At 32.4% G+C, this 27,907-nt stretch overlaps 1 protein-coding gene across 3 annotated transcripts in view; it reads right to left on the reverse strand.

Moving 5' to 3' along the window:
- Positions 1-366: 366 nt before the first annotated feature.
- The window catches only part of LOC129219195 (orphan steroid hormone receptor 2-like), a 197,100-nt gene continuing 169,559 nt past the window's right edge, over positions 367-27,907 (reverse strand). For 2 of the 3 annotated variants that reach the window (XM_054853524.1, XM_054853521.1), the window contains exons 13-17: positions 26,935-27,061; positions 13,920-14,056; positions 8,073-8,126; positions 7,809-7,851; positions 367-1,917 (exon numbers count right to left, since the gene is read on the reverse strand). In XM_054853524.1, the coding sequence (XP_054709499.1) occupies positions 8,077-8,126; positions 13,920-14,056; positions 26,935-27,061 (314 nt within the window). In that variant the 3' untranslated portion in view covers positions 367-1,917; positions 7,809-7,851; positions 8,073-8,076. The remainder of the gene's footprint in view (positions 1,918-7,808; positions 7,852-8,072; positions 8,127-13,919; positions 14,057-26,934; positions 27,062-27,907) is intronic. The other variant, XM_054853523.1, reaches the window with a different exon arrangement.

Here is a 27,907-nt window from a genome sequence, read left to right on the forward strand (position 1 = left end):
TATAAAGTAAGAAAATAAAGAGTGATTTGAGGATGCATTTACTATTTTGAAGACTTCAGTTTGTGCTAATTGAAAATATCAGATATGTATCAAAATATAGGATATTTTCGAACCCTGAATAAAAATAAATTAAAATTTGTGGTATAAATCTAGTCCAATATTGGTTTATGCTTCTGTGTCTTTGAAGTTGCAATGATACATTGAGTTCAATACAATTCCTCAACAAGTATGCTCATTTGCAAATGCAAGGGTAATTTAGAAACTCTGAAAAAATTAATTTAAAACATCGTTTTATGAATTTTTTAGAACAAATTAGAGACACACAATTATATATACAATATTTATTTACTTATTAGCATGGTTTTTATAGCACAAAATTGCAATTAGTTACTTTTTTCTGGAAACATAATGGTACGTATGGGGTCTAAATAAAAATATCATGACAAATACTTGGCAATTTTAATTTATTTCAAACTAGGATTTTTTAAAAGTTTTATTTGAAACTATATTTTCAGAGGCTACTTAGATGATGGATGTCTTTTGAATCACCTGTATGTATAGCACGTAATCTGATATTGCACAAAATTGTTACAATGATGGAAATTCCTAAAATAAAAAAAATATATAAAAACTTATCATCATTTCACAATTGAATATTGCTTCGATTTCCCAGAGAAAAGGATACATTTTCATATAAAGATGAAGAATTTCGTTTTTATACTATACAAATGTTAAATTCAGTGCCATTTGGGAAAAAAATTAAAAGAACTTTGGCATTTTCTAGGACTAGTAACAGAGATTTTTTTTCTCCCATAAAAAAAAGTAAAACTTAAGGTTTAATCATTCGTTAGATAGTTGATATACACGCAAATGGTATGAAAACAATGTTTTAATTTATTAATTAACTAATACTTCAAATAAATACGTTTTAGTCTCAGAAAAAAAACATTTAAGATACAAATGAACTTGGTTATTTGACAATAAATGAACATTTATGCAACATCTTTGATGTTTAAGATGGTTTTATTCGTAACATAACATACATCTTAGGAATAATACTTCAACAAAATATGTGTAGCACATAATATCACAGATATACAGTTAGTATATTGAATGTGCTTTTCACTATAAGAATTTAACAGAAAAAATACTTCATATTTACCTATATTACTAACAATGATGCTTTAAAAAAATGATTTCTAAAAGAAAGACACATGTTCTCATTTTCAGAGCTAAAAAGTTGAGATAATGGATAGATAATGTAGTCAACAATATTGTGATTCATGAAAAATTTAAAAGAAAAACTAAGCAATTGATGCTCAGCATCTACTTCCATAGTCATGAAAAGAACATGTGTACAAGAATAGTAAGCAATTACATTTTGAATTACCAGATTTAAGTACTAAAGTGAGTGAAAAAATCTCTTTGTAAGTTTTAACACTTCAAACCTGTTGCAAAAATGTACAAACTTAGGACTGTAAAAGTGAGTACATATTAAAAAAGTCGACTTTCAGCAACAGAGTTATCTTATAACACTAGAAAATTTTTATCACAATGTAACTTGCTATCGTCATTAGAAAAAAAATTAAGCTTCAACAAATAAAATTATGAACTAAAAGAAAACATTTTCCACCGGATTTAACAAAAATGAACTTTAACAAAAAAGTAACAAATACTATGCAGCAATCTTTAACATAATTTGTATAAATTAGTCAGCCAACTCCATCGCTACTGTACAATGTAAACACACAATGACTTACTAAAATACACTTTCATATAGAAAACTGGGCATGAACAATGTATTCTTGCTTGGCTACCATGAAGCAATAATGTATGAACAAATTAAGTTCAAAATTATGATTTTACAAGTAAAATATGAACATGATGTCTTGATAGGGAAGGACACTTCATAAAAATCTGAAAAGAAAAAGAAGCTCATAGAAAAAAAGTAAGTTTTCATACATTATGCATATACATGTATTATTGCAATTTGAAGTGAATAAATAAAACTGTTGCAAGGAAGTGTATGTATCAATACTTGATTAAAAAAAAGATATTTGAGAACAGCCCTTAGGGAACCTTTTGTTTAGCTCAACTGTAACATAAAATAAGATATTTAAATAAAATGTAATGCTTTTGTTTATTTTTTTTCCAAAACAATGCATAAAACTTAAATACTATGATAAAAGTTTTATGATAAATAATAATTGAGGTCAGAACTTGTGCTCACAAATGTCTTTTAAAGTTTGCACATTATTAAAAATTTCAGTACACCACCAAATAAATGTATGTCTTGCAAGAGAAACTCTGTATTTGCAGTGAGTTTTTAGTCTTTCAAGAATTTTAACACAGCAAAAACCTGACAATTTGCAACTGCAGAAGCAAAATGGAAAAAAGAAAAACTTAGAACTAGATCTTTCCTTGCAATTTAACAAGACATTTTTGGCAGCATTAAGAAAAATTAAACAAGAATGTCTTTGTGCTTAATATTATTTAGTTTATTTAAGCATTATTTGTCTTGCATATAAAAAAATATTTCACAGGAGAAAAACATAACTTGGATTTGGGATACCATAAACATAGGGAGGATTTTGCTTGTGAATGAAAATCAAAGCTTCGTTGTCTGACACTTAAGTTCCTGGCGCCCCTGGTTGATTTCTGTAAAACTAAGTTTTTATGAAGGCGGTAATTCTCAACTTGTCGAATTTTGTTCCAAATTTTGCCAAATTATGATAATTTTGCCAAATTGTAAGACAAAATTTTTGAACTAAGGAAATTTTTGGGCGGTCACAGTGACTTCCCAGCAGGCCACCCCTGAAATCAACACATATATGTTCCATTACATTCACTGCTTGGTTTTACATGCTTCAAAATAACTATATTTTAGTATCTTAGCAATTGTTTTTGTTTTAAACAGATTGAATTAAAATCAATAACAAATTTTGTTCTTAATAATTTTAATTTATCATGTTATCTTTATACATCAAAAGGATAATAACAAGCACTAAAAGTAAAGTGTTTCTCCTCTATGGGTCATTATACAAAAAATTTAAGTTTTTGAAGTTGGAATTGATGAAAAAAAAATCTTCAATTTTTTTAATAGTTGATTTATATTGTTCCTTTTAGGCACCTTTTTACTCTCACAAAGTTAGTCATATTCTTTATTGGTTATTTTGTAACTTTCTTTTGTAGTTAAAATTTCGGATGTGAACAGAGAGAAATGGATAGTAAATATGTTTTAAATGTTATGTTAAAACTTTTCATTTAAATAAACTTGCATCTTGTATGAGGAACATGTTTTGAACTGATTAAAATGTACACATCTTTCTTAAAATGGATTTTAAAAAAAAAGTTGTACGCTCAATTTCCGATTGTATATCTTCCATTACATCTGTACTGTAACGGAGGATACAAATACTTATGTTTTGCTATGCACATTGTGTTGATTTAGGGTTAATGCAACATATTATTTAGAATTTACTAAAAAAAGTGATTCAATTATAGCTTTTTTTTTTTTGAACACAAGCAATTCTTTCCTTTTTAATCAAGAATGGAGGATACACAAAGTTAAGGACCTATTTGACTTCAAAGAGAATAATGCTGAAATTCTTTCATGCTAAGTTGTTTAGCTTCACTATGAAGACCCAGAGTTGAAAAGGGCTAACTTGCGATTCTAAACCTCTGTAATGAGCTGCAAGTATTGCCGTCTATAGGTATCTATTACTTAAATCCTGAACGGAGGATAAAGAAATACTGTGACAGTGATTCAAAAGATTATGAATGCTATATATATTTTTATTTTATAACACAATTTTTTAAATCTATTAAAAAAACATCAAATGATTCAAATTTCACTATTAAATCTGTTGCATTTTTTGTATTGAGTATATACACTGGTGTAAAAAATTAAGAGAATTTTCAAATATAGTCAATTATCTCCAGAGCTACTGGGCCGATTTTAAGGAAATTTAGTACGTACATACATTGAAACAATGCAAAACAAATAACTGTCCAAGATTTAAAATACACACGCATGATCACAAATAACACTCGTTACACTTAAATGGTATGAAACAGCGGTTGCAAAATTGAACAACAAAATGGGTTAATGGGGGTGTGGCCCCCTCAAACAGACCTATAGACCTTGCAGTGTGGCTCCATACTTGAAATGAAGTAGTTTATGGGATCCTGGGGCAATTGTTTCCACTCGTTCAACAATGCTGTTCTCAGACTATGGATGGTCCCCGGAGAGATGTTGCGAGTTGCTGTTGCTCTGCCGAGAGCGTCTCAGACATGCTCTATAGGATTGCAGTCTAGAGATCTGCTTGGCTAAACCCTCCAGTGAATATCCTCCCCTTCCAGAAATTCGTCGACCAGAAGAGCTCTATGTGGCCTTGCGTTAACATCCATTAAAATTACCCCAGGACTAACAGTACCTCTCAAGAGGTGAGCATAGGGCTCCAAGACCGCATCTCTATTCCTCGCGAGTATCAAAGAGTCTCTCTCAAAGACATGGAGGGGTGTGCGGCCACCCAACATAATGCCTGTTCAGACCGTCAAACCACCACCGTCATAATGATCGATTTCGCGCATATTGGAGGGTAGGTAGTGGGTTCCTGTTTCTATCCAATGAACGTAGGACAATAATAGTCGGTTAAGCTGAACCGGGAGCCACTACCTGCCCTCCAATAACCGCGAAATCGACCATTATGGATAAGGAGGTTTGACGATTTGGACAGCCATCATGTTGGATGGATGCACGCCCCTCCATGTCTTTGAGAGATGCTCTGTTACAGTTGTGAGGTATAGGGATGTGATCTTGGAGCTCTACACTCACCTCTTGAGGAGTGCTGTTAGCCCTGATTTTAATGGATGTTTACACAAGACCACATAGAGTTCTCCTGGCCCATGAATTTTATAAATGGGAGGATATTTACAGGACAGATTGGCCAAGCAGATCTCTAGACTCCAATCCTATCGAGCCTGTCTGGCACGCTCTCGGGAGGGCAATAGCAGCTCGCAATACCCCTCTGGGGACCTTCTACAGCCTGAGTATAGCGTTGGTGAACAAGTGGAAAAAATTGCCCCAGGATCCCATAAACTGCTTCATTTCAAGTAAGGAGTCACACTGCGAGACCTACCCTTACAAAAATAGTTGATATAGCTTAATAGAATTCTATTGAAAACTATATAGAAGTCGATAAGAAAGTTCCTAAAGAAATTATTTCTATATAATTCTATAGATATCCATGTAGAACTTGAGAATAAAGTTTCTATAGAGAATTTATTCTATAAAGTTCTATAGAAACTGCTATAGAATTTGATCATAAGGTTTCTGTAGATGATAAATTCTATAGAATTTGATCAAAAAAACTTCCGTTACTGTAGAATTTTGTAAAAAGTTGAGAATTCGTTCATTTTGTTTACAATTATAGTTTTCATTAGTGTTCATACAATACTTCTAGTTTGGAAAGGCTAAAAAGCCCTAATTAATTAGGAAGTTTAATCCCTAAAATGAAATAGTTTAATTCCTAATTAATCTATTAAATTTTAAGAATAAATAATTTTAACAATTAATTATTTGTTAAGGTCATATTTTTTATTACAATGGCGGATTTAGTATGGTCTTTAATAATAATACTGTTGAATTTTGTAATAGTTCAAAGAAAAAAAATCAAACTTAATTAAATAAAAAAAATCATAAAAGATAAAAACTATTTATTATTTACAATGTTTAAGTTATAGTAATAATAAAACTTCTAAACATTGAAATTAATTCTAAGTGTGTGAGAAATCGTATAACTTCTTGTCACTGTTTAGTAAATAAAATAATCAAAATTCCAAGATGCAATCTCCATATTTTGTTGTGAGAGCTTCCAGCAATATTTCTCTCAATCTCTTTGCGCATGCGCCAGTCTGTTTGTCTGTTTTCCCCTTTCTGCCCCGAACGGCGAATCATCCATTTTGCATTGCACGTGCGATCCAACATAGCGCTGAAAATGGCCGAAACTTGCGGAATTCGTTAGAAAGTATGGATTATTTTTGTGTTGTTTTGTTATATTTATATTTCTATTTTAAGCCAATTGGGAATGAATAAATTTATGAATAGTAGTTATAAAACAAAACTTGAATTTTAAATCCAGAATGAATTTCATTATACATCGGCAATAGCATTTGATTTTACTACATAAATAGAGCTCATGACTGAGTAATGACATTAATTTACTAGTGATTTTTGCATTATTAATTTATATGTAAGTAACAATAACCGAAAGTTTAGACGTGTTAACATTGTTTTTTATACTGATAGGGGTTTTAATATTTAATCAGCACTCCCAAATGGTACCACTGTCCAGTTTTATTAAGTGTCTTTATCTAACAATGATGTGTAATCGTTGTAATAAATTGCTGTACCTAATATTTTTAGGCATAATTTGGTTTTGTCAAACGTATATTAATTATGTAAAGCATTGTCATTGTGTATTATGAAGCTCTTAATAGGATCTAGAGGCTGTATAGGAAGATCTGTAGAGGCTCTATAAAAAGATCTATAGAAGTTCTATAAGAAGATTTATAGAGGCTCTATAAGAAATACCTGTATAGAGTTTTACAGAATTATGGCCCAACTTTCTATAGGACATTTCTATAGGATTCTATAAAAAATAACTCTATAGAATTCTATAAGAAGTATATAGAATTCTATAGAACTAATTTTATAGAAACCTATAGAATTTTTCACTATAGAATTCTCTAGAAAACAACCTATAGAAAATTGGGCCATAATTCTATAAGATTCTATATAGGTATTTGTAAAGATTTTTTTATAGAATTCTATAGACCATTTTCATAAGGGTATATGTCTGTTACAGGGGATCATATCCCCAATTAACCCATGTTTTTTCTTTTTTTTTTTGTTCAATTTTGCACAACCGCTGTTTTATACCATCCGACTATAACGAGCGTTTTTTTTTTTGACCATGCGTGTGTATTTTAAATTTAAGATGGCTATTTAGTTTGTATTGTTTCAATGTATATACATACCAAATTTCATTGAAATCGGTTCAGTAGTTCTGGAAATAATTGACCAAATCTGAAAATTCTCTTAATTTCTTACACCAGTGCAAATGAAAAAGTACATGGGAAGAAATGTGTTGGAACATGTAATAGAGGCATACAAGTATCCCTCCATTCAATGAAAAAAACATTTCGAAAAAAATATTATAACTTTATTAATTTGTATTGATCATTTTCAAAATTTGTTATACTTTTCTAAATCTCATAAAAAAAGTGCTCAAAAATAAATATTAGAAGAATTTTTTAAACTAACCACCCTCGACCTAAAAAAGTGCGTTTTTTGTAGAATGAGCCCTATGTGCTTTTAATTTCTCAAACTAATTTAGAACTTATTACAATGCATATACAAAATTTACAAAGAAAAAGAATCCCCTTTTAAGCAGATAATATTCACTTTTAAACTCAGTTTTATGCAATGATAAGTTGGTTCCATGTAGCTGTGTAACATAAGTTCACAATTTTGTTTTATTACTTTATAACTCAAACATTTTTCTCATTTGTAATTTTAACATATTATTTTTCTATTTTGTCAATTCTGCACTTAGGAAGAACTAAATTAGAAATATACCTAACTTAACCTAAGTTATTCCAGTAATAAAACCAATTTTGGATAAGCAAAACTAGCATAAACCCTGCTCATAGTAAAGTATTGGTATTAATGCTTAGTAATCTAAAAAAGTGAGAATGCTTTAAACTAAGCAAATAATTTCTTTTAGAATAGATTAATTACTTACCACTGTGGAAGATTACTCCCTGGCACATGTCCTCCAACAGAACCTGAAAAATTGAGACAAGAAAATGCTTTAAAAAATTAACAGTAAAGATCCTTTCATCAGCTGATAAAATTTAGCAATATAAATGCACAAACATAAAACAGTCAAGCAAAAATCTATGTAATTTCTATCATTGTTGTGCTTTTGTACAACAACAATTTATACTTCTCAATAAAAAAAGACAAAAATTCATCAATACTTCGTAAAACAGCAACGAGTTATTACCACATTATTTGAAGAGCTTGTTTCCAAATAGCGTTAAGTCAATTTTTTCCATTTCTGAAAAAAAGTGATTTTGTTATATAATATTTATTACTGAATTTTAGGAAAACATAATTTTCCCCAATAATCTATAGCTGGTAATAACACTAAATTATAGGGTTAGAAAATCCTGACAATATAGTTATTTTGAAATAAAAAAGGAAAAAAGACAACCTCTTTTGTGACAAAACTATAAGACTTATTTTCATTTAAAGGTAATTCCAGTATTTTTTCCTTCATGCAAATACAGCATAAATTTTAGACAATTTTAGAAGGTAGTTGACATGAACTTTCATGCATATATCTTCTTTCCTCATCACTATCAGTATTAATATTGTATTACTAAATAGAAAGTAACACTAAGACCCAATTAGCTGTGAATTTTTCACACATGGAGTAGAGCAGGCTGTGGATCTTCTGGTGCTGGTTGCATGAATGTATTTTTGTAGTTTGATTTTAACTTATTTCTTTATTATTCATGTTTATTTCACTTAGAAACTGTATAATGCTCCTTTTATTATCTGAATGGCACTAGATCAGCACAAAAATTTTGTTCTTATTGCTATTTGCTTAGTAGTAATACATTTTTAAGTTGTAGACTAAACATTTTTTAATCATTTCTTTTTGGTATTGAAATCTGATTTTTTATACATTTTAAAAAGATTTCAGTTATGAATCAAGTCAAACTTATTAATCTCTAACCCGCCTATCTCAAACCTGTTGGTTCAAAAACATCCCAATGTCAAAATTTTATAATTTGCTTGCATTTACATCATAAATTCAATATTTTCCCTTGTGTTCATTTCTGATCAATTTTCCCCGAACGCCTTTATGTTTCGAATTCTGGCCACGATGATTTTCCAATTCGATCCCCAGTGATAGTCTTCCAAATCTTGTGGGACATGTAGCTGAGGATAAACTATTCACAAGAAGAAAGTTTTCCAGGAATTGCAAATAGTGCTCCCCCCCCCCCCCAAGACCTTGGGCTCTTGGATTTTTTTCCTATTTTTCTTAAATTCTGACGTATTTAGTTCCGTTGACAAAAACTCTAACGGTGATTCTCTCCAAATGTCCGAAGCCTGTACCTCATTAGCTAATCATTGTTTTAAAAATAAATTTAACAGGCATGCATAATATGATGTTTAAAAGTTATTTTGGTAGTTTTTATAATTTAGATATTTATAAATTAATTAATACTGTAATTCTAATTAATCATTTGCCACTCAATGATACTGTCTCCACACAAGATTTCAAGTTTTAAAAATAACTTCTGCAATATTGAAGTATGAATGCATTATTTACTTTTTGATAATTTGATTTTATGTTCAAATAGGGACTACAATATGACGTTCTTGTGATTTATTATTAAAATTAGTAACTTTAATATCATTATTGCATGATGTAACCACCTTATGTCACTCCCTCACTAACCTATCAAAATTCCTTTAACTGCTACTAGAGCGCACATGAAGCTAGTTGATGAAAAGATAATGTTTGGGTGTCCGTCACAGGACATTGCATCAAAAGAAAGTAACTTAATTTTTAGTTCTACTGTTCCAAGAGAGAAATTTTGAATGAGTGGACTGAAAGTTTTTTTTCCCCTCATCAGTCACTACTGAATACAGGTAAATAGAGTACAAATTTCTTATTACTATTGAGTTATAAGTAAGCTAAAGTTCACCAAGCCTAATCTCATTTCAGATGATTATAAAAAAGTAAATTGCCATTTTGTTAAAATTCAGCACTCCCTCACATTCTTTTATAAATGAGTGAGTGATATAACTTATGAGGGAGTGATGAATTTTGGCTAATCATTTACTAATATATGCTTATCCTTCATATTTGTTCTAAGTAAATAAGACATTGCATTTAATAACTCACCATTTATGCTTGGAATCAAGAGATATCAATTACTGTTTGTCTGAAATGCAATCACTGCCAGTAATTGAACAGAACGGTCAAGTGATGAATTTATTTTTGTTTTAATGCTATTTTCTTAAAACCAAAGAGATTAGGAAAATTTTTGTGCTTAAGATAAAATATAATCAAGCTTTTATTCAGAAAAAAAAAATATTTTTACCAGTAATTGACTTGTAAGGGTAATTAATAAATGCTTTAGGTAAGCCACCAAAAAATTGCCATATCTCTATAATTTATAGTTGCTTTTTTAAAAGTAAAGTTGGGTATTAGTTAGGAATACAATGAGGACTACCCACACAGTATGGCAGCAAGTCTGGAAAGTAGGGTCTAGCTCAGAATTGGAATTATACATCCACATAATCATGCTCCATGTGAGAAACATCACATGATCTCAAAGCAGGTTGTAATTGGTTAAACTTGACTTAATCCTTTTTGGCAGAAAACTTGCTACTAACAATTCCTTCTGCAGAAGTACTTGAATTTCACTGCATTTTCAATACAATTAAACTTAGCTTCGAACTTTTACTTGTTGTAAATACATTGTTAGACATGTGCTGCTACTTTTTCCATTTAAAAGTGTACTTTTGAAAAATTTTATTACACGCCCTGTTGGAAACAAGCTCGTCACTTAATGCTTAAATCCACAACACTGACTTCGCTATATATTTTTAAATAAATTTAATATAAGTTCACTAGTAGATATTGATAAAGGATTAGCTGATTTACAAAGCATATGAAAAGGTCAGAAATGTCTCTTGAAAGTGAAATTTTGAAATGAATCATAAGCAAAAAACAGATGGCCTGCATAAAATCATTGTAAATATTTTCTTCAGTATAGTTGTAAAGAATAGTTTTACAGACAAGAAAAATGAAGTTAAGTGAGGGATTACATTAATAGAGGGAAATATTTGATAAAAGTAACATGTTAGCAACTTCAAATTATATTATGAACTTTTAATGTTCATTTTAACTTATAACACTATTTCATAATTTTTGGCATTTTGTAAATTCCCATAGTTATCTTGCATAGTCACACATGGTAATTCTATAAGTGTGACGCATTTCACTATTTTATGCACATACTTGTCTTGTGTCATGCAATGACAAAATTCTCTTTTCATTTGATTGGCCGCCGTTCTAACATCGTGAAATACATGAAAATGACTCTTGCTGGCTATATAACATTTCCGGGGATGATTTTTTTCTTTCTGTGTAAGGTACCATTTTTTAGTTATTGGGCTAGCCGAATATGTTATTTGTGCTCTCAAATCGGCAATTTAAAAATGTAAACTTTAATAGCTAATCTAATTTTAACTTCATTGGATTTTGATCTGTTAAATGGCTCTACAGTATGTGTCATATTACAGATTGATTATAAAGGTGGTGCAAATTTACTGTATTAGTAACAAAACAAAAATTAAAGTTTTAAGGGCCATTTTTTCAGTATCGGAGGGGGGGGGGGACATTTAAATCAGCTGTGTTTTGTTTTTTGGAATGCTCAATATGGAATTTAACATTGAAACTGAATTTTCAATACTGAATTCCCTAAACATTATTATACCAGCTTCATATTATAGAGGCATTAGTTGCTACAATTGCTACTACACACATTTACTTTGACTATATACAGTACTATATATCACAAGCATCCACATTTGAGATTATCCTATGTGACAAGAATTTTCATGACACCAGAAGTCATCAGATAAGGTCTACACATAAACATTTTAAACCTATTTTCTGAAAAGCCAGATTATAGAATGATAATACTGAGTGCATAAATACAACATTTTATATTCCCCTCTTAAATTCACAAGTATATGTTTTTTAGTTCCATGCACATGAACTTAAAGTTGAAAGCTAATAAACTGTATAGTTGTCTGTTTGGATTGCTTTTATATACATTGGTGGACAAAATTAAGAGATGGAAGGCATTTTCACACATTTCTCCGAAAATATCACATAAAACCTGGACAGTTTTTTGCCTTTTAATTGCACAATGGTGCTGGTGTTGCTGAGATGAATTTATGTATTCTTGTGCGCTTTGCTAAAGCAGCGAAGGTATAAAAGTCTGCAGGCAGCTGCTCAGCTCATTCCTCTCTACAACACAGTTGCCATTTGTATTATTTCTTGAATAATCTTGCTGTTTTTTTGTTGATTTTTAGGTGAAGTAAGTGAAAATCATCATTTAGACGAAAGTATGAGATGGAGAATAGTGGGTAGGAATGAGGCAGAACAGTCCCCAACTCAGGTTGCTAGAGGAATTGGTTACCTCAGCTAGGGAGTTGAGGGTAACTCCAAGCAATGTTTTGAATTTGTGGAGTCAGTTTAAAAACAGTGGGACGGTGTCCAGAAGACCAGGAGAAGGTCGTCTGATAGCAACAATGCCCAATAAAGACCAGAATTTCTTACATACAGCCAAGCGCCAGAGAACGTCTGCAGTAACACAAGTGTGTAGGGACCTTGCATCTGCCACAGGAACATTATTTTCAAGAAAAAAGTTGTCAGGAGTCTTGGTGAAAGAAGATTGTATGCCAGGAAGCCTGCCGTTTCCATCCCACTCTCTCCCTCCCACAAAAGAGAGGGTGTACAATGGTGCAGACAGCACCAACACTGGACACAGATCCAATGAGTAAATGATCTTATCACAGATGAGTTCAGATTCAGTCTACAACCTGATTCTTGATGAATATTAATATGGATAGGAACCAGGGACCCGATACCATCCCAGTAAAGGGACCATTCTGCTGGTGGAGGAATGATGGTTTGGGCAGAGATCATAAAAGATATCCGCACACCACTCTATTTGTTTGACACTTGTGCCTTTAATGTCCAGAGGTACAGGCAAGAGATCCTACAACCCTATATGCGTTTTTTCATGGGTGCTGTTTGCCCTGAATTTGTTTTTATGGACGACATTGCCCGACCACATAGGGCTGTTTGGGTTGAGGAGTATCTGGAAAGTGAAGATATTCACCGAACGGATTGGCCAGACAAATCTCTTGATCCTATCCCCATTAAACATGCTTGGGATGCTCTTGGGAGGGCTATTGCGATACGTCAACCCCCACCCAGAACCATTCTGGAGTTAAAAACTGCTCTGGTGGAAGAGGTGGAGGGGGGGGGGTCTTCCAGAAGCACACCTTAACTCTCCTTATTAATGGCATGCATATTCGTTGTACTTGTCAGAGGTGACTACACACCATTCTAGTAGTGGAAAAACAATCGTACAAACCTCACTTTCATTGCCATCTTTCATTGTGAAGTTCAGTTCATATTGGACTGTTGCCAATAACTCTTGCCAATGAATGGCACTTCAGTTTTTGCTTTGCACACATTACTGTCATACTATAAGTTATATCCATACCAAATTTTCCATTTATTTCTATCCCAGTATTTCCCGAGATATTTGGGAAAATGCCTTCAATCTCTTAATTTTGTCTACCAGTGTACAAGAAAATAGTACAATGATGAAAGCCTCCCTGTCTTTTACGTTGACATTAAGCAATTGTCTATTATTAATAAAGTAGCACTTTACTTATTACAAACACGGTAACAGTCAACATTAGATAGGGAAAAATTATTATTAAAAATCAATCATGAAGTGTCAATTTTAATTTAAATGCATGCATTAAATGAAATATTTTCATAAGTTTGTTACACAAAGAGTAATTTTAATTTAAACATAAAAAAGTTCCAAAGCTATTAAATCTCCAAAACTTAAGCTTGTCTCTCTAGTCAAGTTAGGGCCCTTTGTGCAGTCCTATATAGTAAGAATTATAACAAATAGTAACGACGTTTCTTAACCAGATTGTGTAATCAAACTGTATGAAATATTTCTCAATTATATAAATTTAAAAGATTTCAAAAACTAAAAATAATAGTACAAACCCATTTCTGGGGTATATTCACTGGAATCCATATTTAATATGTATGGAATTATGCTGTCAATCTGAACACTTCCTATAAGGCCCGAAAAGAATAGTTCTTCTGTAATTGATGGGGTTAATGATCGCAAAGCTGGCAATCTACATTCAGGGTAAAAACATTTTATTAGTGCTTATATATAAGAAAAAAATATTCCGAAATTAAAAACCATATCATTAAGTGAGAAATTCTGTAAACAATGCACCTGTCTCCTCACAATACTATGACTGTTTGAGAAACAATCGATAACTTCATAAAATCTTTCCCTTAAGAAGGATTGAATCACAAGTTTATTTTATTTGGTACATCAATGAAACACCTATAAAAAGTGCTTTCAATGTTCATTGCACAATTAACTTATTAGGCTTTGCAAAAGGTCTACGTACCAGTTACTTTATAGACAGAAATAAGTATACATAAGAATGTTCAATTAGGCTCTAACCTTGGTAAATCAGAATGTAATGGAGCACAAAAAATTGCAAGACATTCACATAATTCAGCATGTAAGTTTTCTTTATTTAAAATAACTGCCCCTTTTTTACATGTTATGTCATGTTTTATTCTCACATTATTATGCACAAAATCATTTTAAATACTTATCATATGGAAATTGCAATGGTTAGGGCTGGCATGGAAATTCTTAAAAGCTGCACAAAAAATCTATATATATATAAATGGATGTATGTTTGTGGGTATGTGTGTATGTTCCTTATACAAATCCACAGTTTTCGTTGGATTTCTTCCAAATTTGGCACAAAGGAAAATTGTTGCTCAGGAATTCATATAGGCGGGTTTTCGGAATTTTAAAACGACCCAAAGAGGACGAATTTCTTATTTTGAGTCATAAAATTACTCTTTTCTGCACGAACGAATTTTTGTAGTTATAAATTTAGTCTAAATGAAAAGCCAGTAAAAAACTGCCTTGGGGATGAAGTTTTTTCAAAGATTAACTTTAATCATTAAATTTTGTGAACCTTAGTTCAAAGCAAATGAAAATGGTTGTCAACATCTAACCACCAGGAGCTATTTTAAATGCAATCAACACAAAATGTATCCTGAACAATTGCCGTCAATGCTATTTAGCGAGAGCGTTAAAGCATGTTTGGCGACAAAGCTGTACATCGTTTCTTAAACTGCGACCTACGAAGCCCCAGGGGTCCATTGGTGCTACTTAATTTGAATGCTACCGTTAAATTATAATTTTTAAATATTGTTTCACTATAAAATCCACAACAGTAAGGGTTGCGTGTAATTTTTGAATAGTGTTTTTCCCATTAATAGCAGAGAAAATACGAACATAAGTAAGGTAGTAATATTGCATTCAATATTGACGTACAATCTTCGAATGTTTCAGCATTAGACTACTTCTATTAAAACCACATCTATTTCTTCCTTGCAACAGAAATTTAATTTAATCTATATATATATATAAATGGATGTATGTTTGTGGGCATGTGTGTATGTTCCTTATACAAATCCACAGTTTTCGTTGGATTTCTTCCAAATTTGGCACAAAGGTAAATTGTTGCTCAGGAATTCATATAGGCGGGTTTTTGGAATTTTAAAACGACCCAAAGAGGTCGAATTTCACATTTTGAGTCATAAAATTATTCTTTTCTGCACGAACGAATTTTTGTATAGTTATAAATTTAGTCTAAATGAAAAGCCAGTAAAAAACTGCCTTGGGGATGAAGTTTTTTCAAAGATTAACTTTAATCGTTAAATTTGTGAACCTTAGTTCAAAGCAAATGAAAACGGTTGTCAACATCTAACCACCAGGAGCTATTTTAAATGCAATCAACACAAAATGTATCCTGAACGATTGCCGTCAATGCTATTTAGCGAGAGCGTTAAAGCATGTTTGGCGACAAAGCTGTACATCGTTTCTTAAACTGCAACCTACGAAGCCCCAGGGGTCCATTGGTGCTACTTGATTTGAATGCTACCGTTAAATTATAATTTTTAAATATTGTTTAACTATAAAATCCACAACAGTAAGGGTTGCGTGTAATTTTTGAATAGTGTTTTTCCCGTTAATAGCAGAGAAAATACGAACATAAGTAAGGTAGTAATATTGCATTCAATATTGACGTACAATCTTCGAATGTTTCAGCATTAGACTACTTCTATTAAAACCACATCTATTTCATCCTTGCAACAGAAATTTAATTTAATCTATATATATAAAAATGGATGTATGTTTGTGGGTATGTGTGTATGTTCCTAATACAAATCCACAGTTTTTGTTGGATTTCTTCCAAATTTGGCACAAAGGTAAATTGTTGCTCAGGAATTCATACAAGCAGGTTTTTGGAATTTTAAAAAGACCCAAAGAGGTCTAATTTTATATTTTGAGTCATAAAATTGCTCTTTTCTGCACGAACGAATTTTTGTGTAGTTATGAATTTAGTCTAAATGAAAAGCCCGTAAAAAACTGCCCTAGATGAAGTTTCTTCAAAGATTAACTTTAATTGTTAAATTTGCGAACCATGGTCAAAGCAAATGAAAACGGTTATCAACATATAACCACCAGGAGCTATTTTAAATGCAATCAACACAAAATGTATCCTGAACGATGTCCGTCAATGCCGTTTAGCGATGAGCGCTAAAGCATGTTCGACGAGGAAGCCGTATAGATATAAGAAATGATGCTGTACATCATTTCTTAAACTGCGACCTACAAAGTCCCAGGAGTCCATTGATGCTACTCATGGTGCTACTTAATTTGATTGCTACCGTTTAATTATAATTTTTAAATATTGTTTAATTATAAAATCCATAACAGTAAGGTTTCGTGTATTTTTTTATCAGTGTTTTTCCCGTTAATTGCAGAGAAAATACAAACATGAGTAAGGTAATAATATTGCATTCAATATTGACGTACAATCTTCGAATGTTTCAGCATTAGACTACTTCTATTAAAACCACATCTATTTCATCCTTGCAACAGAAAATTAATTTAATGTTCTATAATCTTTATGAAACCAATTTGCAATATATAAATTTTCTTTATACTATTCCTTGATTTACGTCGAATCTTTAAGTAATTCGGTTCAACTATAACCGATAACTTAATTCGGTTTAATAGAAGTCGCTCCAGGCGGTCAAAGAACAGGGGTACCAATAAAGCAAATAAATTGCAAAATAATCATAGTAAGGCACAATAGCACATTCGGAATTTATCTTTCAAAGGGGAGGGATGTGGTCAAGGCTTTCCTTACATGCATCTATATATATATAAAAATGGATGTATGTTTGTGGGTGTGTGTGTGTGTCCTTATACAAATCCACAGTTTTAGCCGGATATCTTCCAAATTCGGCACAGAGGTAAATTATTGCTGAGGACTTCATATAGGCTGGTTTTTGGAATTTAAAAAAGATACAAAGAGGTTAATAGGCCGAGGACTGCTGATGGCCTTTGAAAAAAGCGAGAAAGGTGACAAATTTGAAAACAAAGGTGACTAAAAGGTGACAAAAAAGTAACTAAAAGGTGACCAAAAGCAATTTGTTAATAACTCAAAAAACTTTTACCTTATACTTTTTGTAAAGATTTCTTGACAATTTTGAAAATCAATATTATAAGGCTAGAAGTAGCAAAATAAAAATTTTAAGACATTTTCAAAAAACTATCAGTGTAAACTCTATTTAACCTTTCTTTAACTGTATGCTGTTTAAAAATCTTTCGGTCGTTGCTGTCTTATTTTCACCAAAAAGGTGATTTGAAATGGAATGTCAATGTCAGCATTACCATGTGATAATGCAAGTGAATCTTTTATCACCTTAGAAACATTAGGGAACTTTAGATCGTTGGAAGTTGAGTCTTTTTTTGAAATGTGCTGCTGCCAGTAGTTATTAGTTATTAATGGTTTTGTTTTCAGAAGCTTCATCATCTTTTTCCAGCTGCAGAGGTTTCCATTCATCTTGCAACCTATCGAGTGGAACATTAAAGGGCATGATTTTGGCAACCTAACCTTTATCAAATCCTTACAGCTTCTAGATTTACTTCTCTCTTTTGGATCCTAAAATTTAAAACTTTTCAGTAACCTGTATGCTATGCAACTTTTTTCTAGTACACACTTGCATGCAGTCACACAACGCTTTTGAGCAGCTCTTAAAAACGTAACCTTTTTATTTTCTTTGAGTTTTGACAGTTCATCTGTCACCTCCCCACTAACAACGAGATCTTCAAGAGGTACTCTGTTACCAACTGCAAACAACTCATCCGTGTCTACGTTTGAAAAATCAACTTTCTTTATAACAGGCTTTTATAACCCGAGCCATAAAAGTCTGAACAATGGTCTCTATTTCTTGGTACAATTTATGTATCACAGGCACTTGGCATTGAAAGCGTTTTGTGAACTGCATAAACAAATCACCAAATGAAATGATAAAATGCAGCTCAGCTTTTATAGAAGGTCTTTTTAAAACATTTGCAACAGCTTTATATGATCTGAATTGCATAGCTGAATTATTTTTTAAAGGCACATGTTTAAAAAAATAATACTGAAGAGCATCCCACTGTTCCAGTAGTCTGTTTGTTGCAGGTACAAGGGTAAGCCAACAGGTACTTGTGTGTTTCAGGAACTTGTGATGAGGTGGATTTAGTTGAGCTTGCACTTCTTCGAAGTCCTCCCAACGGGAAGGCCAACCATCAAAATAGCTATAAGTACTAAGAAGAAGTTCAGATGCTTCTTCACCTAAATACTGCAATGCTTTGACATTTGCATTATTCATTGTATGAACACTGCAAGTACCAATATTTATTAGATTTTTTTCTCATGTCTCAAGGATAATAGTGTCAAACAACCTAAAAACCTTTTTATTAACATAAGGACCATCTGAGGCAAGCATGAGACATTTATTCATGGATAAATTACTCTTGGTAAGTGCTTCACATAGCTTCTCAATCAAAATTTCACCAACTGCCTTGCCCAAGAAGAAAGTTTTGAGATGCCTTGTTGTGATGCAACATTGGCTTTCAGACCAATATTTTATTATTAGTTACAGATCTTTTTTGTCTTTGATATTGGTAGTTTCATCAAAGCTCAAAGTATAATAGGATAAACATGCTTCTTTTAACATACATTCCTGAAAATAAGGAGCAAGTCCATCTGTAATTAAATATCGCACTTTATTAGGTGAAAGTGAGAAATGCTCAGGAAAGTTATTAGGAAACATCTTTTTAAAAACATCACAAATATCTTGCGCTAAATCCATTGAATAGTTGCTGCACACTGATTTCATCGTCCAAATTAGTTCAGCAATAGTCAGAGGCGTAGCTAGACCCGACTTTCGGGGGGGGGGGGGGGTACTTTTATATATATATATATATACATGTGTGTGTGTGTGTAAAATTTTTTAGTATTAAAAAAAAGGGAGGTGAATCTTACATACTTTGGAATAGAGTGCCCCAAGTCCGATATTTGTGTCAAACAAAATAAAAGCAAAGAAATTTTTTTATATATTTTTTAATGTTATGGAAAATTTAACTTTTTTTTTCTTTTCCCCCATTTAATTTCAAGTGAAATTTTTTAGGAAAGGGGGTGGGATCTTGTCAAAACCAGTCAATCCAAACCAATGAGAGTGTTCGGTTCATTTCAGTGTGACTGCTTAATTTAGAGGCTAACACACATCTACATAAGCTAGCATCCCTGAAAGCTAATAGATACTTCCATTTTCCACCTGTTAACTGGATGTTTGACTTTCAATCTCATCGGCAGTCAGACTATAAAGACTATTTTTACTAACTTGGTTTGCACTAAAAGTATGAAAAAAAGAGACTTAAAAAGAAAAATAAAAGAAGAAAATAAAAATATCTAAATAAGAAAATAAAAATATCAGCGCGCTCAAAATGTTCGTAGCGAAAACAAAGGATCTTCGGCGGAAGGCTGCTTATTAGTGCCCTGTGACGTAGGCTCGTGACGTTTCAGAAGAGCGCACTTATGCGCGTGGATTTTTAAAAATTCATTAAAAATCAATTGCGGTGTTTTAAAATTTGGGGATGGTGTATTTTTTAGTTTTGAGGGTAAATTAACAATATCCAATAGTCAAAATATGAACATTTAATAGGTTGCAACTTCCCTATTGGCTTTCTAGGAAGATTAACAAAAAGACAGTCGTTTCGCGCACTTTCTTGGAAGAAGAGTAAAGGGGTGAAATTCACTGTTTTACATTTAGGATGAACATTTCAAGTTCATGGTTAAAGGTCATTCAAGTTAAAAGTCATTTTGCTCTGTTATTTGGATTAGTACTGTTCTTTGGTTGTTCTCTTTCTTAAAATTGTGATTCCTTAGAAAACCGAAATAATAGGAGTAAAAAGAAAGTATAAGATTTTTTCAAGTGATGAAAAAGGAAAATCGTAGAATATTGGCCAAGTTAGATTTGCAGCAATTGCTAACCTCAAGAGGATAAAAAAAAAAAAAAAAAAAAAAAAAAAAATCAGGGACCAAAAAGCAATAAGACTTTTTCTTGAAAAAGATATTCTTAAAAGTTTCTTTTACTGTCGAAATGATTCCTTAAACTCACACTAAAGCACATAATAATATAATAATGGAATAAATACCTAACAAAACTAACACAGAGGAATTTTAATCAAGAGCCCGCATTGTCTTTAGTATCGATTTCAAATTTTCATCATCATATTCCAAATTTCTATGAAGTTTCTTAAAGCTCCCGTACCTCAAAACCTCTTTTTCTTTCCTGTGAAATTCGAAATATAGAGATTCGACTGTATGCAATATTCCCACTGCGCCACTCACAAAATTAAACATATTTAACAACTTGCAGAATCGATGACGAAGAAAGACAACATATTCGTGGATTTAACAAATCCATCTCATTTCTAAAGCGAAGTGTCAAATTTCAGTCAATTATCAAAAAATTGTCACAGCAGAGGGAGGTGTCTATGCTTGAGGGTCACTCATGGAGCAAATTTTCAGTCGCATTGGGGGGGGGGGAGCAAAGTGAATTCTTGACTTTTGTTACTCAGAAAAAGTCGTTTCGATTTTTTTTTCTTCTTTTTTTTTCTTTCTTTCTTTTTTTTTTGAGACAAACGTTTCGGGGGGGGGGGGGTGTCCCCAACCCCCCACCCTAGCTACGCCCCTGGCAATAGTGTAAATATCTTTCGTACTAAACGTGCGAAAGCTGGGTGAAATGGTTGAACACGTAGCTGTTAAATTGTACACGCATGCAGGGGGTGGCGCAAGCTCTAAATGTAGCTGATTTACTCCATTTTTGCTTTCAAAATTTAATTTGTGCTTCAATGTAGCAGAATGCTTGAATACTGTTTGAAAACCTTTAGTTTCAAAATATATATTACTTAAGCATACGCAGCAGAACAGTTCTGTTTCATTCACTTTTCTCCCTGAGGCTGAAACCTTGGTTTTTAGGTGATCTTCCTTTTCTATCAAATCATTGAGAAATTCCCTTTACCATTTTGAAGTTTGTCCAGAAAACAAAAAAAGGACATTAACAATCTGTAATCTTCCTAAGCACACAACGATGAACATATCAATTGAAAAACGCAAAAATGAAAAACATAACTGCAGTCCGACCTTGAAAGCGGCGACTAACACTATTGAACCACTCCATTTTAAAAAGGGGGTGACAGCTTGATTAAGATAATGCACCATGGCAGCATTCCTGCTTATTTGATTTTATTTTATTTTCCATAGGTCTGATTAGCAAGGGGAATAAATTACTAGAAAAAGAAACCATCAACCTATTCCCCATACTTATCAGGCTTAGGAAAAAAAAATAATGCCGAATAAGCAGGAATGCTGTCATGGTCTTTTCTGATTTGACCAATATAGGGGTGATAAAGATAACGATGTGAGGGTACTTTTTTTTTCAATCGGGATTCATTTGTTAGATGGATTCATTTGTTAGATGCGCTGGTTGGCTGTTTTTTTTTCTTTTTTTTTCAAACATAAATTTATTCCTTACTGAATCTAGGAAAATAATATCGCATTTATCAAAAATACTGTCGTAGTGCATTTTGTTTCAAATAGGTTTACAGCAGTTTTTTTTTTTTTTTTTGTTCAATACAATAAATTATAAAATCTCTGGATTATAAAATCAGCTGCCTTTTAAAATAAATGTGGAAGAACCGAATCATTACATTACCAAACCATGTTAAAACCGTGATTGAATAAAATCAATCTCGCCGTTACATAAAATAAAGCTTTTGGAAAGCATCTACTTCTAAAAGCCTAGTTTTTACTGGAAGTAGCCATATTAAGCGTTGAATCCTAATAAAAAAGACTTTTGGAGATTCTCCGAGACACACCAAAAAAGGAAATGTTAAGAAATGTTTACACAGACCAAGTTCACTTCGCATTTGCGCAGCAAAAATGGAACCCGAACCATTTCTGTGCAAACACAAAGTGAAACTATAAACACAAACCAAAACTTTTCTTTATTCCGCGCTCAAAGAAGACATCGAGGCATGCCTCCTTAACCCATCACCCCTTTTTCAAATTGAACCGCTTGTGGGTGCTTAGTCGCGGCTTTAGAGGTCAGTAAAAGTAAAACTGTCAGGAGGAAAAACTAATTAAAGTTCTTGGTGGACCTCACAAATGTGTCTTGGTTGAGTCAAATTAAAAAACATATTTAAGTAAATCATTAACATTTATTAGTACTAAAATACAACATGTTAACAAGAAAAAAGGCTTCTTAAAAATATATTATTCCTGTAGAATCCTATCCAGCAATAATAAAAATATTTCAGCGAACATGAACAATAAATAGAATAGTTATACCACAGGTGCTCCTAAAAAAGTTCATCTTGATAATGGAAGAACAGTCCAGCGATCTCAAATCATCTTCCGCCAGTTGATTCCAAACAAAGTCTTGAAACATCCACGTAAGGCCGGCCGGCCTAATTCATTTGGCATGTAGATCAAGTGGAACGTGATTCCATCATCAACAGGACGGTAGATCTCTGGGCTGGTAGCCCACTACCACAGCTTAGGCAGGAGGAGACATCCAGGTAGTTGAAACAGGGGAAAGAGAGAGAGATCGATGGACGGATGTCCACCACTTAAATACTGCTTCGATGACGTTCCACACAATTTACATTTTCTTGGTTGCAAGTTCGATGAAATTCACTAAGAAAACTCAAAAAAAATATTCTTGGCAACACTTAATTTCGTTGAAACCGTTACATTGACGGACAAGATTTTTTCACTGTGATTTTTAACTGAACCGTCAATCAAGCACCGTGCGGTTTGTTTACATCTCACTTACTACACATGCAGGAAAGAACGAAAGTCTTGGGACTGTATTTAATTAGTGCGGCGTCAAGATATGGAGAGTCCCCTCACATAAAAATAGGTAAGTATTATTAATATCATTTCCCCAGTACCGGAAAGTCAAGAAAACAAATTAAAAAATATCAAATATTTTGACAAAAACAAGCAAGTAACGCGCTCGGCTCTAGAGATGAGCGTGAGATTTAGAGACTCCAGATGACATCACTTGACAAACACAGAAGACAACTTGCATTCAATGACCGCTCACTCAACCAAGTGTGCAGAAACGAATTGCGCAGCTGAACTTTAGTCGAAAAACGCTCTACGGCCAGAAACACGATAGGAAACAGAATGGCGTTTAGACGAGACTTGCAGAAAACGCGTCTGAGGGTCGAAGGGGGATAGAAAGACTGGTTCTGCTCATAGGGTGCAATTGCAAGCGATAAAAAAATCCCCCGATTTCCTGGGAGCATAGCTATTTTTCTTAAACAACAAGGTAGGGGGGGGCATATTTAATGCTACTTTTTTAATTAATTTCACTGTTAAAGCTATCATTCAGATACTTTTCAAGGATTTAATTATTTAAAAAAAAAATTCCTAAGACACATTTCAAGAAAGGTGAGAAAGGTGACAAAAGTTGCAAAAGGAGACTAAAAGTAACCAAATTTTTAAAAGGTGACTAAAGGTGAGAAAGGTGACTGACTCCTCGACCTGAAATAATCATATTTGTGCATAGTAGCGTGTCTGGAATTTGTTTTTCAAGGGGGAGGGGGGATGGTCATAACGTTTCTTACATGCACATAAACTACCATACTAGGATTGCCAATGTGTGCTAAAACTAAAGGTTGTGCACCTCCGCAAAACCACGCGGAAATATAATTCGGCGAAATTCTTACAGTTTGGGAGGGTTGGAGTTTTAAGTTTGAAAAAAATGCAAATAATTATTAATTTAAATTTAAACTGTATTAAACTGCAAAAAATTGCTAAGTTTTTTATGTAAACAAATTTCTTCATTTGAAATTTTATCTTACCTTAACACTCGAGTAATAATACACCTGATGAAGCATCTTCGCCAACTAGCAATAATTTTAAATCTGTTAGCTGGTATGATGATGCTTTTGACAGAGATTACTATTGAAAAAGGCATGATGAAATATTGCTCCACAATATGAAGTTTTTTCTTCATCGTGAAATAAACTGAACAAAGCTACATTCGCAATTACAAAGCTCAGTTCGATAACTGTTATTGTAAACAGTCGAAAAATATTGGAAGTTTGTAGCTACCTCTAAGCATTTCAACCGTCTTTGAAGAAGTGCTGTGAGATATGAATGGAAAATTATCACTGTAATAGTTTAAATTCTCTTTAGCAGTATAGGGATAAGGTGAAACACTTTGTATCTCACGTGTAACCACAATGAACCTTTTTTAAACTTCAAGAGATTGTAATCTTCAGTTAGACTCTCGTTTTCTATCATGAACAACAAGTCATAAGAGCAGTCGATTAAGTGCTGTAGATGCATTTGAGATGTAACTATTTTCGATATAGATAGCTTTATGTTACTTGCTCGATTGGTTTCACTCACAAATGTAATTCTTCTTGCTGCTGGGAGGGGGACTAAGAACAATATTTAGGAGAAAGTTTTGAGTTAAATTTATGGATCAGAAAAATTTGAATCATTTAAGTTTTAAATTTTTAGACTATGTTTCAAAACGGAAAATACATTTCGTTTACTTTTAAGCTGTGGATAAGGGGAACAAAATATGCAACAAGATTCTGTAAAATATAAACAAAAGATTTGTCTATTAGGCAGTTGTAAGTACAAACAAGACGATTTTTTTAATTTCATGGACTGCAAATAATATTTTTAAAAAAATCTAACACGGATATTGACCAAAAAGCGTACGCCTACTTCTTTCTCTATAACGCAGTTTAATTAACGGTTTTTAAATAGTTCCTGCAATAAGTTCACGTCCACTTACTTCTATTTTTATTGTTTTAAATATTTAAAATAATAACTGTAATGTAGTCAATGGATCCATTCCCACCTCTCACGACCACTGTCTCAATAAATTAAAATTTTGGATGTTCTCTAAGGAATACTCTGTCTAAAGCAACAAAACTTAAACACGTGCTCTCTCTACCTGCATCAGTCTGAGATATCATGCATAACATTTACAGCAAGTATTAGGTTTTAAAAATTTGAACAAGAACTAAAATCTTGACAAATTTCAAATCGTTACAAGACATTAATATTACTGTCTAACTATCATTTTTACCTACGAACATAGAAATTTGACGTCAATATAAGAAAATAAAATGTAGCTGACGTGCGTCTTTTTAGGCAAGTTACACTTATCCAATTTTACTCTAATGCATGGCATTAAATCACCATGGAAAGAGTGAGCATACACATTTTGTAAAGTTTTTTATAGTAAGCAGACTTTTTCTGCGAAATGTGCTTGCCTGAAAACATACAAAATAACCTATCACTTGGTCGCTTCATTCGAAAAACATCGCCAAAAAATCCGTAAAAAGGAGTGTTATCGCCTTTTAACAACACAGACTGAATTCTTAATTTTGGACATTGAGGATGATTTTAAATTAATCTGAAAATATTGTAACTATGTCCAAGAAGACTATTTTGTATATATTTGTGCCTGATAATAAGGATTGACTTTTTTTTTTTTCAAGCTCACGACTCTTTCTAAGGAAACATTTAATGATTTATTTCCGAAAAAAATGTATGTGAAAAGAACTGTTCTATTTTTTGATGTATTGGAGAAAACAAAACCTACAAAGGCCGCACAACGCTTTTCTTTCGAAGCATCGCGTAAAAGATTTTCCCACAAGATGTGCGAAAGACAATCATTTGTCTTTGCATTAAGACAATTTATGTACCGCTCGTCTGATTTAACCTCAGACAACGTACCAGTGGACACTACAGAGCCCAAACAATATTCCTCGTACTTTTTTGCTTTAAGTTGATGTTGCTTTTTCGGCAAATGCTTAATTTTCTGTGTTATTTAAAGTATTTTGAAGATTTGAACTTAGAAAGCGGTGTGAATGTAATTTTTTACGTTCATTCAGATAGAATTCGTTCATTTGATTATCCAAAAGATATGTTGCATTGAAAAGCACCCGGGCAACGCCGGGTAATAAGCTAGTGTAAGAGTAAAAATTTTGCATATTCATGAGAAATGAATTAGTTAAGTTGACTTCATTCTTTCTTGTTCTACCTTTACAAGCATAACATTGGATCATGAATGTTTAAGCCTTTCAACTGATCACTCACAGATAAACGTATGGTAAACTAAAAAATCATGAAACCTATGCAGAAACCTAATGCATTTGTTCTTGTTGGCTTTTATTGAAAAACTATTAAGACATTCTGGGGGGGGGGGGAGGGGGGTAGAAGGCAAATAAGCATATCTGTGCACATGTTAGCATTACTTACAAATGCAACAGTAAGTTATCAATTCTAGATCTAAAAATTTAATGAACATTAATTAAATTTGTTTAAGTGTTTGTACATACATTTAAATTTTCATTTCATAAAAAATATTTTTCTATGCATAAAAAGAAAACCTCCTATTACTCAAAAGAAGTTTGTGTTTTCTTATACAGAAGCAAATAAAGAATAAAACAACTATGAGATACCAAAATATTTGACTGGCTAAGAGTTTTTATCTATTCATTCAGTCAAAATAAACTGGTTATCATGCTCACCTCAGCAAAAGCTTTGGAAATCTATCATTACTTTCAGGAAAAGTCTGCCCAATATATGACCGTAATTCCTGATAACCTTTTTCTTGAAACTTCTCTACCTGACGTGCACTTGGTAATGCAGGATGATCTGTAACAAAAACATTTATACATATACTTGTTCATTTAGAAAGTTTATTTATTTTGTACATTGTCCAAGTTGTATCAAGTCAGAAAAAAATGCAAAATTTGTTTCATACATTACATTTTTAAGACTTGAAAATGATTCATATTCATTTAATATAAAACTATATAGAAGAAACAAATGGCATCCGATATAGATCCTGGATTGTTTTAGCAAATGTAGAGTTTGGAATAAAAGCAGACAAAATGTATCGACAATAACAAATTTCTTTATCTACAACTGAATACCTTTTTCAGCTAGTGTTCCAAGATTTAAAAGAAATCTTAGAAAAATAGCTAAGTGTTTCTTTCTCCTTGAAACTCATAAACCGAAAGAGAGATGCCACTGTCAATCAATTCAAAAAATTGTTGCTGATCACACATTATGTATTAACTTGCTGTTGGGTCATATGGAATATTTTTTAAGAACTTGAAGAATAGTTGTATCTAATGCATTCTCTTCAATAATCTTATAACAAATGGCAGAAATTTTATCGCTACCACCATTTAGAAAACTACTTTCTTGCCTATAAGATGATGCATCAATAAGAGTTTTTCAATACATTCTTTATGTTTTACTCCTATTTTGATGATTACATTTTGCTACCTCAACATTCATGGCTGACTACAATCAAGAAATTCTTACATTGTTTTTATTACATATTTAATCCCTGCTGTTATTTCTTTTTCATTCAGGTTTTCACTATGATCACAATTTAAAAAAGTTTCAAGAGCAGGAAAAACTTTTGATTCTGTTGAAACACATATTAACTCTTAATAATCTATACTTTGACAGCAGTATAATTCATTATTT

This window comes from Uloborus diversus, chromosome 3, assembly GCF_026930045.1.
Source record: "Uloborus diversus isolate 005 chromosome 3, Udiv.v.3.1, whole genome shotgun sequence".
Classification (NCBI taxonomy): domain Eukaryota; kingdom Metazoa; phylum Arthropoda; class Arachnida; order Araneae; family Uloboridae; genus Uloborus; species Uloborus diversus.